Source organism: Lissotriton vulgaris, chromosome 12 (genome assembly GCF_964263255.1).
Source record: "Lissotriton vulgaris chromosome 12, aLisVul1.2, whole genome shotgun sequence".
Lineage (NCBI taxonomy): Eukaryota > Metazoa > Chordata > Amphibia > Caudata > Salamandridae > Lissotriton > Lissotriton vulgaris.
This window is the reverse complement of record NC_141700.1, coordinates 66086227-66102669: the sequence shown is the minus strand read 5'-3', so window position 1 is coordinate 66102669 and position 16443 is coordinate 66086227. Positions and strand designations below refer to the sequence as shown.

Genomic DNA, 16443 nt, shown 5'->3' with positions numbered 1-16443 from the left:
CTCTCGAGGTCTCGTCGCACCTACGGTTCTCAGCTTAGCTGTAGAGGTAGGTAGAGGTCAGAGGTGCCAGGGAAGCCGGGTCTCGTCGTGCTGGTCGGTCGGATTCCGGAGGAAGGACGTGCAGCAAACCGCAGAGTTCTTAGATGGTGCCTGCGGATGCAGGGTGACTACTCCTTAGCCACAAGGGAGAAATCTTAAGAAGAAGTCGAGAGGTCCTTTCGTAGAAAGTAGTGTCTTGATTCAAAGATGATCTAATTTGGAAGGGTCCCCGCTCCTGCCTTTATCCTAAAGAAAGGGGTGGGTACGCGACTAGGTCCTGCCCTAGGGGTGGGACCAGGAAGGGGGGTGGTTACACCCCTCTCCCATGCCGGACTTTCCCCAGGCCAGGGACTGGTGTATCCCTGGAACTGGTTCTAGCCGGCAGATGCGTAGTGAGCACCGGAGCGCCACTTGCAGTCACCTTCCTGTAAAGCCCTGCCTACCCAGGATACACAAAACCCTGTCTGGGATGGTGCTAGCACCGCCCCTGACAGGAAACACTTTGTCCAAGCTCCCCTCGCTGGAAGGACTCCCAGCTGCAGGGGGTCAGACTCGTGTCTGTGGTGGCAGCATCCATTTTGTGATGCTGAGGCTCGAGTTAACTTTAACCGGGGTTCACAGTTACATACATGTCATGTCCCTCTAGAAGGGTGGAATGCTAACCCCGTCGCCAGAATTGGCGAGGTGTTAGTATTCCAATTCGTATGACACCTTACTCGACATGTTTTGATAAAGCAATACCAAAGATAGCATTTAACCGCGAGAATTATAATGCACTTAAGAGTATATGGTATGCGTTATCATGGAACAGCTATTAGGACTTGGTTCCGCAAGCTGCAAATGGGCTCAGCCCATGCCAGAGCACCATCTCACACGATTCCAAGCACTCTGCCTTCAGGATGGTCAAAGCCTGCCATAGGAGTGACTGATAGGAATCTGTGTATCCATTTTTAGGGCTAGATATAGGTATACTATATCTAAAGCAAAGGGTGATTACACCACCTTGCCCCAGCTGTCGTGCAGCCAGTTGTGTCAGATTTAGATGGCCATCCAGGGGTGGCACAATACATGTTTCAGCCCCTGGTAGGCCCTGGGTACACCTATGCCCTGAGTTACAGGGTCTGATAAGGTGGCCCAGTACCAATTGGATAATGCATCTAAGGTACACGTGTCAATTTAGTGAGAGAACAGCAAGGCTGTGGGTCTGATTGGCAGGCCCACAGCCAGAGAAGTCGTAAACCAGTGAAGCAAAAAGCAAAAATCTGGGGTGATCATAGGATTGCAGACCCTACTCTCCTACAGCGTCTGACACCGACAACCCCGCTGTGGCAGGGCACTTATTTGCGCCCCGTCACCAAACCCTCTGTCTTTCATAAATGGGACCTTTTTGGAATTTCTACCCTAGGAGATATTATGCAGGGTCGCACCCTCAAATAATTTCAGTAGCTGAAGAAAAAAAATTCAGCTGCATAAGCCGCAGTTATAGAAGTGTCTGCAGCTGAGACACGCCCTGACCCCCCCGATCTGTCCATTGGACGACCTACCACGATTTCATCCCTTGGAGAGCTGCTTATTGATGGGTGTTCTGGGGCGCACAAGATAAAACCAATTTACCAGACTTTTACCACCCACACTCAAACTACACTACACAAAACCAGGGGGGCATGGTAGGCGGACCTGCCAGACATGATGGACGATGACTGGACCGAGGCCCTTGCTAGTCCCGGGGGCGCTGCCGTCTCCACACAAAACTGCCTCATTCAATTTAAATATCTCCACTAAGCTTACTTCACTCGTTCCTGTCTCTAGAAGATGGGTGTCATCTAGTCCCCTACATGTATCAGATGTAGGGGCGCGGATGGTACCTTCTTTCACACAGTCTGGAGCTATGAGGCACTGCAGTCGTTTTGGCGTAAAATCTCATCCTGCCTGGGCCATCTCTTGGAGCTTCCCGTTCAATCCTAGGCTGTTCTTCATAGCACATAGGGGATTTGCGGGAACCGCAATAAACACTTTCTATTTCTGGGCCTCACACTTGCCAAGTGGGACATCACCCAAGCATGGAAGGTCACCTCCCCGCCAACAATGAAGTGGTGGAAGATGGCCATGGACAGATGCATGGGGCCGTGGTCGCAGCCTATCGGGCACAATAAATCAAGCAATCAAAACATTTGTATAGCGCGCTACTCACCCAGAGGGTCTCAAGGCGCTTGGGGGAGGGGGGTCCGCTACTGCTCGAACAGCCAGGTCTTGAGTTGCTTCCTGAAGGAGAGGTGGTCTTGGGTCAGGCGGAGGTGGATGGGGAGGGAGTTCCACGTCTTGGCAGCCAGGTAGGAGAAGGATCTTCCTCCCGTTGTGGCTCGTCGGATGTGGGGGACGGCGGCGAGGGTGTGGCTGGTCGATCGTAGCTGGCGGGTGGGAGTGTACAAGGTCAGGCGGTCGTTGAGGTATCTTGGGCCTTGGTTGTGGAGAGCTTTGTGTGCGTGGGTGAGTCGGAAAGTGATTCTCTTGCTGACGGGGAGCCAGTGCTGGTTTCTCAGGTGTTCGGAGATATGGCCGTGTCGGGGAATGTCCAGGATGAGGCGTGCTGAGGCGTTCTGAATGCGCTGGAGCTTTTTGTGAAGTTTGGCTGTGGTTCCGGCGTAGAGGGAGTTGCCGTAGTCCAGTCGGCTGGTGACAAGGGCCTGGGTGACCGTCTAACTGGTTTCGGTGGGGATCCAACGGAAGATCTTGCGTAGCATGCGTAGGATGTTGAAGCGCGACGCGGAGACGGCGTTGACTTGTCTGGTCATGGAGAGGGAGGAGTCCAGGATGAAGCCCGGGTTGTGTGCGTGGTCTGTGGGTTTGGGTGCGCTGCCCAGGGCAGGGGGCCACCAGGAGTCGTCCCAGGCGGAGGGCGAGGATCCCAGGATGAGGACTTCCGTCTTATCTGAGTTCAGTTTCAGGCGGCTGTTCCTCATCCACTCTGCTACGTCTTTCATCCCTTCGTGTAGGTTGGTTCTGACGGTGGCGGGATCGTTGGTGAGGGAGAGGATCAGCTGGGTGTCGTCGGCGTAGGAGATGATGTTGAGGTGGTGTTGGCGTGCGATGGCCGCGAGGGGGCTCATGTAGATGTTGAACAGCGTGGGGCTGAGTGATGATCCTTGTGGTACGCCGCAGATGACTTCGGTGGCCTGGGATCCGAACGGGGGGAGGCGGACTCTCTGTGTTCTTCCGGCGAGGAAGGAGATGATCCACTCCAGTGCCTTCTCCTGGATTCCAATGTTGTTGAGGCGCTGCACTAGGGTGCGGTGGCAGACCATGTCGAACGCCGCTGAGAGGTCCAGGAGGATGAGGGCCGCTGTTTCCCCGTTGTCGAGCAGGGCTCGGATGTCGTCGGTGGCTGCGATGAGGGCGGTCTCGGTGCTGTGGTTGGCCCGGAAGCCGGACTGCGAGTGGTCGAGGGAAATTTGTCTTGAGGAAGGCGGCCAGCTGTCTGTTGACGGTCTTCTCAATGACTTTGGCAGGAAAATGAAGGAGCGAGATGGGGCGGTAGTTTTTGAGGTCGGTGGGGTCCGCTGATGGTTTCTTCAGTAGGGTGCGGAGTTCGGCGTGCTTCCAGCTCTCTGGGAAGGTGGCGGTGTCGAAGGAGCCATTGATGAAGTCCCGTAGATGGGGTGCGATGACGGAGTCGGCCTTGTTGAAGATGTGGTGGGGCAGGGGCGGTTGGAGATCCGGAGTGGATGGAGTTCATTGTGCGGATGGTGTCTTCGGTGTTGACCGGGGTCCAGGCGCGGAGGGAGGTGGTGGGGGCGTTGGTACGGTCGTAGGGTGCGTCAGCTGTGTGCTGAAGCTGTTGTGTATGTCTGCGATCTTGCTGTGGAAGAACGCAGCGAGCAAGTTGCAGAGGTCTTGCGTGGGAGTGATGTCGTTTCCGGCGCTGGGGTTGGAGAGCTCTTTGACGATGTTGAAGAGTTCCTTGCTGTTGTGGGCGTTGTCTAGTGGTTCCTTGAATGCGGTTTTCTTGGTGGTGTGGATCAGCTGGTGATGTTTTCGGGTGGCGAGCTTGAGGGTGGTCATGTTGTCTGTAGTTGGGTCTCTGCGCCAGGCTTTCTCGAGGTCCCGGCAGTTCTTCTTGGAGCTCTTGAGTTCGTCGGTGAACCAGGATGCTTTCTTGGTGCCGGGTCTGGCGGGGGGGGTCTTCAGTGGAGCGAGGTAGTCTGCGCAGTTGCTGATCCACTTCGTGAGGTTGTAGGCGGCTTGGTTGGGGTTCGCTGAGCTGGCGGGAGGGTTCTGGCTCAGGGATGTGGCGAGCTGGTCGGCTGTGATCTTGTTCCAGCTTCTGCGGGGGACCTGTTGCGGGTGGTGGTGGTGCGTGGTCTTGCTGAAGTGGATGCAGCTGTGGTCTGTCCAGTTGGGTCCGGAGGCGTGGCTGAAGAAGATGTCCTTGCAGGAGGAGAAGACGGGGTCTAGCGTGTGGCCGGCATAGTGGGTGGGGGTGGTCACCAGTTACTTGAGTCCGAGGTTGGCGAGGTTGTCCAGCAGGGTGGTGGTGTTGCGGTCGTTGTTGTTCTCCAGGTGGAAGTTGAGGTCCCCGAGGAGGATGTAGTCAGCGGAGGGGAGGGCGTGCGGGCTGATGAAGTCGGCGATGTCTTCGCTGAATTGTGTGCTTGGTCCCGGGGGTCTGTAGATGAGGGTGCCTCTGAGGGTGGTCTTGGGGTCGGTGTGTATCTGGAAGTGCAGGTGTTCGGCGGCTGTCAGGGTGTCGTCGGAGTTGGTCGTGATGCGGATGGTGTTCTTGTGGACGATGGCGATGCCTCCTCCAGTCTGGTTGACGCGGTCCTTCCGGGTGATCTTGTAACCGTCCGGGATGGCGATGTCGGGTGCTGAGGAGGCGTTCATCCAGGTTTCCGTGAGGAAGGCGACGTCTGGAGATGTGGTGTCGAGGAGGTTCCAGAGTTCCACGGCGTGTCTGTGGACGGAGCGGGTGTTGAGCAGGATGCACTTCAGGTGGTTGCTGCTGGTGCTCGTCTCGACGGGTACGGTGCAGGTCCGGATGCAGGAGAACTTGCAGGATTGGCAGGTGAAGGGTCCGTGGGTGCGTCCTGAGGTGGCTCGGTGGCAGCCGGGGGTCCGGCCGGTGTTGAGTGCGTTGAGGGTGGCGTAGTTGTAGGTCCGGCGGGTGGGCTGGCATCCTCGAGGGCCAGGGGGTCTGGCGCTGGGCGCGGTCCAGGCGCAGATGGGCTTGCCTTTGGAGCGCCTTTGGCGCGCCCGCTGCGTGTCAACGCTGCGCGTACGCATGCACTCTGCCATAAATGGAGAGAGGGGGGGGCAGGCGGGGGAGGGGCGAGGGAGGGGCAGCTGGGAGGCGGGAGCGGGGTGGCGAGTGGGGGGGGAGCGGTGAGGTGATGCGGAGGGGGCGTGGGTTGGGCCGCGGGGAGCAGCGGCAGGGAGCGGGGTGGGGCAGCGGAACAGCTGAGACGAGACACGGAGCGAAAATACACAATTACAATGGAGATACGGAGCAAAAGTACACAATTACAATGGAGACACGGAGCACAAGTACAAAATTACAATGGGCACAGCAGAAGGCCAACAACAGGCGGAGGGGCAGGGGAACACTCTGGGGAGCACAGGCGGCAGGGGAGCGACGGTAAAATCAACAAAACACGGGCAAACACGAATGGTAACAGGCAAACCTTAGTAGGCATGAGAGAGCGGGCAGGGACAGGGGGCCACTCCACACAGGGACAGAGACTCTGCTTGGCAGCGGCGGCGGGAGGAGCGACCGGGTCTGACCAGGTCAGGTCACAGGGCTGCTTGCAAAAGCACAGGAAGATTTGGTCCCGTTGAGCCGACATATCTGGGCATAGACTTACCCCCACCACAAATCGACCCTCCATAAATTCGTCCTGTACATCTATCTAATTGCTAAAATATCTAAGTTGAGCAACTCTGTTGTCAGCACATATACATCTAGACCTATTGCGTTCGAGTGAACTACATGATAATCTGTGTTATGTTTCAGTTGTTGGCCAGCTATTTTGCAGGCTAGTTTGATTATGTATTTCTCAAAATTGTGGTACTTTCTACATCGAACTGTATCTACAATGTATGCTTTGGGCACTGCCCACCAGGTGCCATGGAAACCTAATAACATTTGTTGTGAAAAAGAGGTGACGTGGGAACTGTGGACCAGCACCGAACTTTGTGCAACACCCTGTCTGGCGGCTGCTGTCCTAACAATCACAAAGACTGACTCGTCCAGAAGCATTACAGCCTTACCAAACCATTGAAGGTCTGCCCAGTACTTCGACGCAACAAGATGGAGGAGCCATTTTCCTGCACCAGCAAACACCGACCACATCGGTCTTGTACCACGATTTTTCGATCTCTGGGCTCACCTAGGGAGCATCGCCTGAAAAGAAGCACCATGTGGCTCTCGGAGGCCAGCCACTGCTCCCCAGCGAGTACTGAGCCGCTAGACCCTCAGGAGCCCCCCTGCACCAGTGCTCTGGGTACCGGAGCCAGTTGCAAACACTAAGGCTTATTCAGTCGGGACACCACATCTACCAAAAACGTCGTGGGGTTTTGAGTGAGGCCAGCTCTACACAGAGAGTGGCCCTGCTTTGTTTCTTTTCTCTAACTTATCAACACACTGGCCAAAACACCTCTGCACCTGAGCTCCTCAGCCCGGGCTCAAGGAAACAGGCCAGTGTCTCTGAGGTCTTGAGACCCTCAAACGCTGAGCCTCCCTACCCCCCCCCCCCCTGGGTTCTGTTGGACTGGTCCCCCAGTCCCCACGTGCAGTCTTTTTCTCACAGGTACTTTGCCCCATTTACTTTAGCTTGTAGCATTCGAGGCTACTTCTGGGTACTGCACCTCTGCTCCTGTACACCTCTGGGCAGGTAAACTTGAACTGCTAGTGCTTTCTTGGACCTTGGCCCCTATCTAACCTGAAGTCCAAAAGAACAGTGCTGTAAGTAGTCTGTAAGTGTACCTATACAGTGAATGTTTCTCCCATAGGATAACATTACTGCGTTTGATGATCATGCATCAAATTACACAGCTGTGATTTTTCTACTGTTTTACCTGTTAAAATCTATAACATCTAAAGTACTTTCCTGATTCTGATGATCTTGGTGTCTAAAATTATGTACACATTTGTGTTTTTAGAAATTGGTCTCTAGTTTCTTATGGATACTCATTTATTGACTTGGTTTACAACAAATGCTTGCCCACACTACCACAAAGAGCATTTACATTAAAGGCCAGCTTCCTACTACGCCCCATACCAATCTCCTGGGCGATATCTGGCAAAATGTGTGAACTCATTTAAGAGTGTCGCATCTTACCATTATCCGGTTGACAATTGGAAGATAATTTAGTGTGGATTAAGGGAGGGAGTTGGTTAACATTGCTGGATATAGTGCACGGATTTCATGCATTTTAGTCTAGTGAAGATGATGCTTAAGACTCCAACAGATCTTGTTTTATAGTCTGCTAAATTGATTTGCTGCGAAATGATGGGCAGTATGAACTTTCACTGCTTGTTTTGTCTGCTGTGAAACAATTGTGTTAGACTGGTAAGTTTATCATCTGCTTGTATGTATTAAGGTACAGTTAAAAAAATTAATGTGTTTTTTAATTTTTTTTAGATGGTCTTCATAGTGCAGCAGAATTGTGGAATTCGTCTGGGCCAGTCAGCCAACCAACTTATGGAACAATCCTGGGCAGCTCCCCTCCCCCTCTTACACAGTCAGGCAGTTTCAACAATCTGCACCCACATGATCGGATGGTAATCTAGAATCCTTTTTGACACTTCTTATCATGTGATTGTGTTCAGTTTTTAAAACTCATAAGTGTTTGCTTTTTTTTTTTTTTTAAGTGTTTTACCTTTGGCAGTGAATTGTAAAGTTTGCTACTTGTAATATAGAAAACACCTTATATTGCCAAACAATTTCTGATTTGCTAGTACCTCGGCACCCTTGATGAAATGCAGAGATCAGGTCTGCTCTCCGTTTATCTAAGAAAAGAACAGGGCTTCAATAAATACTCCAAAAGGAGGCTTTAGGTATACTCTGCAGAATCTGGGTGTGTGTGCAGTATTCTCAGAAGGGTTGGATAATCATAATTATATTCATAATCTAATTACATCTTTGTAAATTCAATTTAAAGAATGCAGATATTTTGTGTTAGAAAAGATGTCTTCTCTGGGAAGCTGTGCTACCCAGTGCTTGTGTGTGTGTGTGTGTGTGTGTGTATATATATAATTATTAACAGCTCAGTGTTGTTCCTCCAATGAACATTATGATAATGAATACCTGCCTGCTCAAATGCATTATGCCTGATCATTTATTGTCTTCATCGGAGCTATGACAGTGTTTGGGAAATATCTATTAGACACACCATGTTGAATGTGAGTGGCTACTGCCCTCTTCACTGAGGCTTTGCATTGACAGACAAAGTTGGCAGCATAAATAAAGTCTTTTTACAACCTTTTGCTTTCCAACAATGACATGAAGAATCATGCAAGTGCACCCAAAGAGGAAACGTTTATTATGAGCGTGATGACTGCCCTTGGAACCCCGACTTTGATGAAGCGGACAGTGGTGGCAGCTTGCTTTTTATGATAAGCACCGAACATCTCATCTGTTCCTCTGTGGCAAGTTTAGGATATGTATACAGAGCCACAGCCTTATAGAGAAGTACACCAATAAAGTAAGGATGAAGCTGCTCTAGTAGAGAAAGTACAGGTATGTCCTTTTTATGGACTTCTTTGTAATTCAGTGTTAACTATCATAGGCCACCACTGCACTAACTGCAGCAAAAATTGTTACCCCAAGTGTATAGAAAATATATAGAGACTCCACTCAGGATCCTGAATTCATCAGGGGCAGGGTCTACCCCCACTCGAGTATAGTCTCTAAGGCACGGAAGAGAGTGCAAACACCTACCACAGTGGGCCACCACCAGACAAATCGGTTGAAATGAGGGGCAGGAAAATTACTTTTTCTACAGCAGTCCATTGGTGAATCTCCAACTCCAGTGCCCTCCTGAACACATACAGTCTCCAACAGTGAGGGGAGATAAAGAACCTCTTACCACACCTCTTAGAGCAATGCCAAAAAAAGAGCCGAGAAAATCAGAAGAGAAAATAAATAAGCATGCCTATCATCCCTGGATGCAGGTAATACAGCCTGCAGAGAGCTATGCACTGGGATAAGGAGATATGTTGCTGCGTATGCCTGGCTTTAAGCAAGAGGTACATGCATCTGGTTAACAGGAGGTTTACTGGAGAAAGCATCTTTGGATCAGTGGTCAATGACTTCCTCCAAAGGACGACCTAGGACAAAGACACTGCAAAGTCCTTCAATACAGTTTAGATAGGGAGCCACTCCTTTTAATCTAGGAAGAGAATACCTGTTAGAGAAGGCTTATATCCTGTGAGGCCTCATTCATATTTTACCGCAGTCGCAAGCCAGAGTGCTGGACACAATGGAAATACCCCAGCACTCTGAGGCAGCCCTTTCAGTGAAAGCCTCAGTGAAGAGGAACAGCACCAAGACGTGCTGGAAAAGCCATCAAGTGATGGGTTTCTAAGTAGTCATCTGAAGCCTGACTCTTATTGTGTTATCTGTCATGTGCTTGAGGCATGTGTGCTGTAGATACACATTCTTTGCATACTCCTGCCGTCTAGTGTTGGGTCTGGATGTTTGCAAGTTGTTTTTCTTCGAAGAAGTATTTCCAGTCACGAGGTAAGGTGACTCCTCCTTTCGGTGATACTGCGCATGGGCATCGCCTCCATTGTTAATTGGTTTTTTTTTCGCCATCAGGTTTGGACATGTATTGTTGCGCTCCGGTTCAAAACCATTCTTCTGGTTCACCTTGGTGTGCAATCCACTCTACCCTCAATGGTATTGTTTCATATGCATTTCTCTTTTCTCTGGGTATTGTTTCTGTTAACAAATCCTTCAATTTCTATCGAAAACTTTGTGGGCGACCTTCGGCTCTGACCTCGTTGGTCGAGTCTTCCGTCGTGGAACAGACTCTGTATACATTCTGTCCTCGGTTCCACTCTTAAGTACCCTCACACCGACTCTCATCAAGTGTATAAATTGTGCATGTCTCCGGAGCACAAGGAGGAAGACTGCACCGCTTGTAAATCGTTTCGGTTCAAGAAGACTCTTCACAATCGTCTGACTCAACGTCGTGAAACAACATCAAAACATAGAACATGCTACAGATATCTTCGCCGAAAAATCTGAGCAGGAAGAGGTCAGGGCGACGGCAGCAGAAAAGGCCTTCTCTGTTCAGGAGTTGGATTCGGAACTCTAGATAGACATGGAGTCTGAAGACGTGCCTCCGGGAAAGGGTACCGCGAGTACCGATTACCCCTTAAGCCCATGCCCAAATGACATAAGGCTTTGGCACCACCCCTGCCTTCTGGCCAAGGTCGGCACTGAGACCATGTTTCCGACGCCCCTCCTTCTGGCTCTGCAACAAAACAGATAGTCAAGCCTTCCGGCTTGGGACTGAGTCGGACAAAATCCTCTTTGGATCCGAAACCTTCCAGTTCGAAGCCCAAATCTGGTTCGGAGACGAAACCCTCCATATCGAAAAAAAAGCATGCTTTGGAGCTGAAAACATCTGCTCCTAAAGGAAAGTTCTTCCTGGTCCCAAATATTTGGTGTGCCAAAATCTACAAACAACCTCTCCGAGCCTTCTGACTCTAATTTTAAAAATTATTCATCCCAAACTGGATACCAAACAAAAGATGATTTATATCTACCCTTTTGCAGGACATATTCATGCAAAATTTTTAGTTAAACACAGGCTTCCTTCTGATGACCCTTACTATATGATTCCTTTAAAGAACAAGCATTGGAAATGCAATCGGTCTCGCATTTATGTGAGTTAGAGCTTTTGGCATTGTAAATTGGAATGCCTTTTAGCCATGTGTTACGAAGTGTATGTAAATGGTGTGTAGCGGAAATATGTGGGTTGGATTGGGATAGTTGTGGATTTGTGTGGCATGGAATTGTGTGTTGGAATTAAGAGGGTTGGTGTGCTGTGAAATTGTGGATAGTAATTGTGTGGCATTAAGTGTACTGGAATTATGAGGAGTGAGATAGTGTGTTATGGATTGTAATTATGTGTAATGGTATTTTCTGTTGTGAAGTGGCATGTAGTTATTCTAAACTATTCTAAGGGATGGATGACCTTTCAAAGGAGCTACAATTATTGGATATGTTATGTTAGAAAGAGCAGGGGAAAGAGCATCTTATCTGATGGCCACCTTCCAATACGTTTGTTGCACTTTAGAGAACTGCAGAAAAAATGAATGTGATTATCTATTTAGATGAATAAATAATGTATTTTGCATTCCTTGAGTGCAACAATTGGGAAGGGACTTCAATATTCTTAAAAGGAATTTCCCATTGAAAATATGTGTTCGAGGCATATGAGCTGCAGATTACACACTGTGCATAGATGGCCACCTAGTGTTGGGCCCGGATGTTTGCAGTTTGTTTTTGTCCTGGGAAGTCTTTGGAAGTCACGGGATAGGTGACTCCTCCTTTGGATAATATTGCACATGGGCATTGGCTCCATCCCCAGATTGTTTCCTGCGCTCTGTATTGGAACCAATTTCCTTCGGCGCCGAAAATGGGTGCACCCTCCTCAGCACCAAAACCACACTCGGCCGACTCCCATGCTTCGGAGTCGAAAAAACCCTCTGTGCCGAAAAAACCCTCTGTGCCGAAAAAACCCTCTGTGCCGAAAAAACCCTCTGTGCCGAAAAAACCTTCGGAGCCGAAAAAACCATTGGAACCAAAAAAGACTTCATTGGCTAAAGACACTGTCCAACAAGTTCCAAAGCCGAAAGATGCTCAAACATCGACGCCAAAGGATCGGCCTCCTGCAGAGGAATTATTTCATCCAGACCCTGCACAAAAGACTTTAGTAAAAGATCCAAAGACTGGTCAACTAACTCTAAGTTCTAAAAAAACGACCATTGGACACGCCTACACCTGCTCCTCATCCTAAAAAGGACATTGCAACCTCTCACCTAAGAATACCTTCTCCTCTTTCTCCCTCTCCTCTTCCTCATATACCCTCACCGCCTACTCCCCTGCCACATCACTCCCCTATACCAGATGATAACAGGGATGATACCTCTAATGACACACAAGGTGGTGCAGATAGTGAGCCACTAGATCCTTCTAGTCCTCCAGGCTCACCTGACCCTTGGGATGATTATAGCACCCCAGACGTCCCTAATGTCCCTCAAGACGACCTATATAATCCTCTAGGCCTTCCTCACCAGAAGACACTATGGGGTTTAATCAACTAGTACAAAGGGCTGCACAATACCAAGGGGTAGACCTACATACTGACCCCGTAGACGAAGACTTCCTAATGGATACCTTTGACAACGCACAAAGATCCACGTTAATTTTACCCATGCTTAAAGGGGTTATTAAGCATGCTCCAGAAGTCTTCACCCAGTGAGCGCTCGAATCATTAACCCACAAATCGAGAAGAAATATAAAGCTGCCCCTTCAGATACAGTCTATATTAAAGGGCCTGCACCATTAGACTCCTGTGTAGTATCTAATTCACTCTAGAGAGCAAATTCAAAACATCAGGCAAAGCTCCTCCACCAGATAAAGAGTCTAAGCTTCTTGACTCATCAGGTAAAAGATCTGCGTCACAGGCAGCAAACATGTGGCGTATTGGCAATACCCAAGCATTATTAGCAAGATACGACAGGGCACATTATTGATAAATTAGAATCAATAATGCAGCACCTCCCCGACAAATACAAAACCCGGGCAAATTAGCTTATACAAGAGGGTAAACACATCACAAATACTTCTATTCGTTGTGCACTAGATGCAGCAGACACTGCCTCAAGGGCAATCAATACCAGTGTCCTATTACGTAGATACGCTTGGCTACTCATCTCAGTGTTCAAGCCTGAAGTTCAAAGTGCCATACTCAACCAACCTTTTGATGAGCAACACTTATTTGGGCCTACTGTGGACTTATCCCTTGAAAAAATGAAAAAAGATACGGACACAGCCAAATCTATGGGAGCCTTGCAGTCGCAAGCTCCCAGACGCTCCTATCGCCGCTCACCTTACAGAGGCATCAACAGGGGATACTCTTCAGACAGCCCCTCAACTTCGTTCAACGCCCCCACACAATCCACTTATAGTAGGGGCTACCAAAGAGGCGGTTACCGAGGTAACAACAATAAGGGCAGAGGCAAAACAAACAACTCCCGCTCTGCCTCCACCCCTGCCGAATGACTTCCCTCACCTTCCCCCATAACATTCCACTCCAGTCGGGGGAAGGCTACAACAATACCTCCCAGCCTGGACAAGCATCACATCAGACAGGTGGGTGCAGCAAATAATTCAGCCAGGTTACTGTCTAGAACTAACATCTACTTCCCCCTCCCACCCCCCCACCAACATACCACCCAAACAGCGTCCAGTGTCACAAGAACATTTGATACTGCTCAGACAAGAGGTAATATCCCTCCTCCAGAAAAATGCAATAGAATTCGTTCCACTGCATCAGCGAAACAGAGGAGTGTACTCTCTGTACTTTCTAATTCCAGAGGACGGATGGATCTCTAAGGCCTATTCTAGACCTCAGACCCTTAAACCTGTCCATCACAGCTAATTGGTGCTGATTGTGTGGAGGGAGATCACAGAGCATACCCCTTCCTGGTGGTTCCATTAGCGGGCGGCCATCTTGGCAGGGTGATACTCTAGCTTCATTAGGAATCCAATCTACATAAGGGCACATGACACCGTCGCGCAGCGGACGCGCGCAGCGGGCGCGCCACAGCAAAGCCAGTCTGCGCCAGTCCGCGCCCGACCGGGCCCAGGTGTCATAAACCCTGGTCCTTTGGCTAGGGGCTTAATTACTTATGACCCCTCATGTCTACGTGAGTTAAGACCTCTTGTCAAACCGAAGTGCTTACATTCTATGCGTCTCACTGACTTCACGACCCACTGCATACACTGCAATTTGAAGCGGTTACCTAACACTACCGGCAGACCCTCTAATTACAGCTTATGGAAGATGTTCCTTCTTAACTGTAGATCCAAAACACTGCACTGAAATAGCTCTATTAATAGAAGAACTTAAACCAGACGTACTCTTTCTAACGGACACTTGGCTCTAGCTGGAAGCCGACCCGGCCATTGTGCGGGCCCTCCCCCAAGGCTACACAATAAATAGAGTCAATCGCACCTCCGGTAGAGGGGGCGGTCTAGCCATCATTTATAAAGATCTATACAAGTGTCGTACCATCCCCACCACACTCTTAGACTGTGAAAGTATGTCCTTTTCGCTAGAATTTTCTTCGACAAACACCTTCTCCGGTCTTCTAATTTACAGACCGCCAGGAGCATTAGGTCACTTCATCTCCAACCTCGTTGACCTAGCTGCCAATTTAGCGCTTACTTCTGCCAACTTTACTGTGCTTGGCGACTTGAATATACACTTAGACAACTCTATTGACCTCTCAGTCAATAATCTTCTGCTGAGCCTTCAAGCGATTGACTTGGTACAAAAAGGGTTTTCCCCGACACATAACAAAAGCCATCTTTTAGACCATGTGTTTAGTAACATCAAAACCCTGGCCACTGAAACGGCCATGCCCCTTCCCTGGACAGACCATTACTTAATACCTTTGACTTGGGTAACTGGGAGATCTCCATCTGCCCAAGAACCCAAAAAACAGTGGGGTAGGAAGTGGTCCAAACTCTCCCCTAATCAATGGGAAGCTGTTCTTGCTGACCTTAAACCCACGAAGGTACCTAATCCCAATATGGCCAGCAGTCATTTCAATAACTGGATTCAAAACTCCCTTGACTTAGTTCTTCCTAGGGAATCCATTCATTGCATAAAGAGGCAAAAAGTCGCCCCATGGTTCACATCCAAACTGAGGGACCTAAAACAATTCTGTCGCAGGCTCAAGAGGAGTTGGAGACAAAACCTCTCTCATAGTAGAAAGGTAGAATTCAGGATAGCAATTAGGCTATACAAAACCGAAATTAATGCGGCACAAGCTCTCTTCTATGAAACAAAAATTAATATAGCTGCAAACTCACCAAAGGAAATCTTTCAGATAGCAAAATCACTAATCACTCCTCCTCAAAAATCAGTACCATCAGAAGGAGCACTTGCACGGTGTAACAACTTAGTAACCTTCTTTTACCAGAAGATTCAAACTATTTATGCCTCTTTTGCCCCCAATAATTCTGAGCCGGATGCAGCTGCAATAGTTAGCACTAGCTCTCTGTCTACCTGCATGGAGGAACAATTTACTCTCCTAGACATTGCTTCTCTGGATAAAATAATCTCCAAAGTCACCTCAGGCTCTCCCACGGATCCAGCCCCTCCACAATATCTTATTTCGGTCATTGACTAGTTCCGTCCAGCAATCCTTGATGCACTGATATGGCTTATCTCCTTTCTTGACAAATGCTTCCTTCGGGTTTTTGAGGGAGAGGTTGTTTCCACCAAGCTACCACTCAGCTGTGGGGTTCCTCCGGGCTCTACCCTGAGCCCCACCCTCTTTAATGTCTATATGAGACCTCTGGCAGGGCTAGTCCATCCATTTGTCATTAAAATTATCACCTATGCAGACAACACTCAGCTTGTGGTTTCACTAAATCAAGCTGAGGGGTCCTCTAGCACTCTACTCTGGGTCCCTGCCTAGAGGCAGTAGCCAGGTGGATGGAACTCTCCTGCCTCAGACTAAATGGGGAAAAAAACAGAAATCATGTTGCTAGGTAATCCATCACCCAACATTCTTGCCCCCCTATGGCCAATCTGTCTGGGACCCCCCCCCCCCCCCCCCCCCCCTCTCCCAAAGACACAGATAAAGAGCCTGGGCATATGGTTGGACAGCTCCCTGGATTTCACTTTTCAGGCTACGGTTTGATGAGAATGCTCCGAAAGATTCTCCCCTTACTCCCGTTCCAGGCAAGAAGAATCATGGTCCAGGCTTTGATACTCTCTCGCCTGGACTATGGTAACGCTCTCTATCTGGGAGCCCCCCTGGCTGCAATTAACAAGCTTCAGGTAACCCAGAACTGTGCAGCTCGACTGCTTTACCAAATTCCACGCTGGCAGTCTGCCAAACCTGTTTTGAGGAAATTACATTGGCTCCCTATTGCAGCCAGGATACAGTTCAAAGCCATGTGTCTGACCCAAAAAGCTATATGGAGGACCGGTCCAGCCATAATGCATCCTCTAGTCACTCCCTACCTCCCCCACAGAATTTTGCACTCCAGCTCACTACACTTGGCCACCTCCAATAAGATAAACAAAGCCCGCTGGGGTGGCCGTTCGTTCTCATTCAACGCCGCAAATTTTTTAAACTCCCTTCCCCTTATC

General features: G+C 49.4%; 1 protein-coding gene across 8 annotated transcripts in view; it reads left to right on the top strand.

The window, feature by feature from the left end:
- The window catches only part of TCF3 (transcription factor 3), a 784206-nt gene that overhangs the window by 358503 nt on the left and 409260 nt on the right, over positions 1–16443 (top strand). For all 8 annotated transcript variants that reach the window (XM_086947156.1, XM_086947154.1, XM_086947159.1 and 5 more), the window contains exon 10: positions 7677–7816. In XM_086947156.1, coding sequence (XP_086803282.1) covers positions 7677–7816 — 140 coding nt within the window. The remainder of the gene's footprint in view (positions 1–7676; positions 7817–16443) is intronic.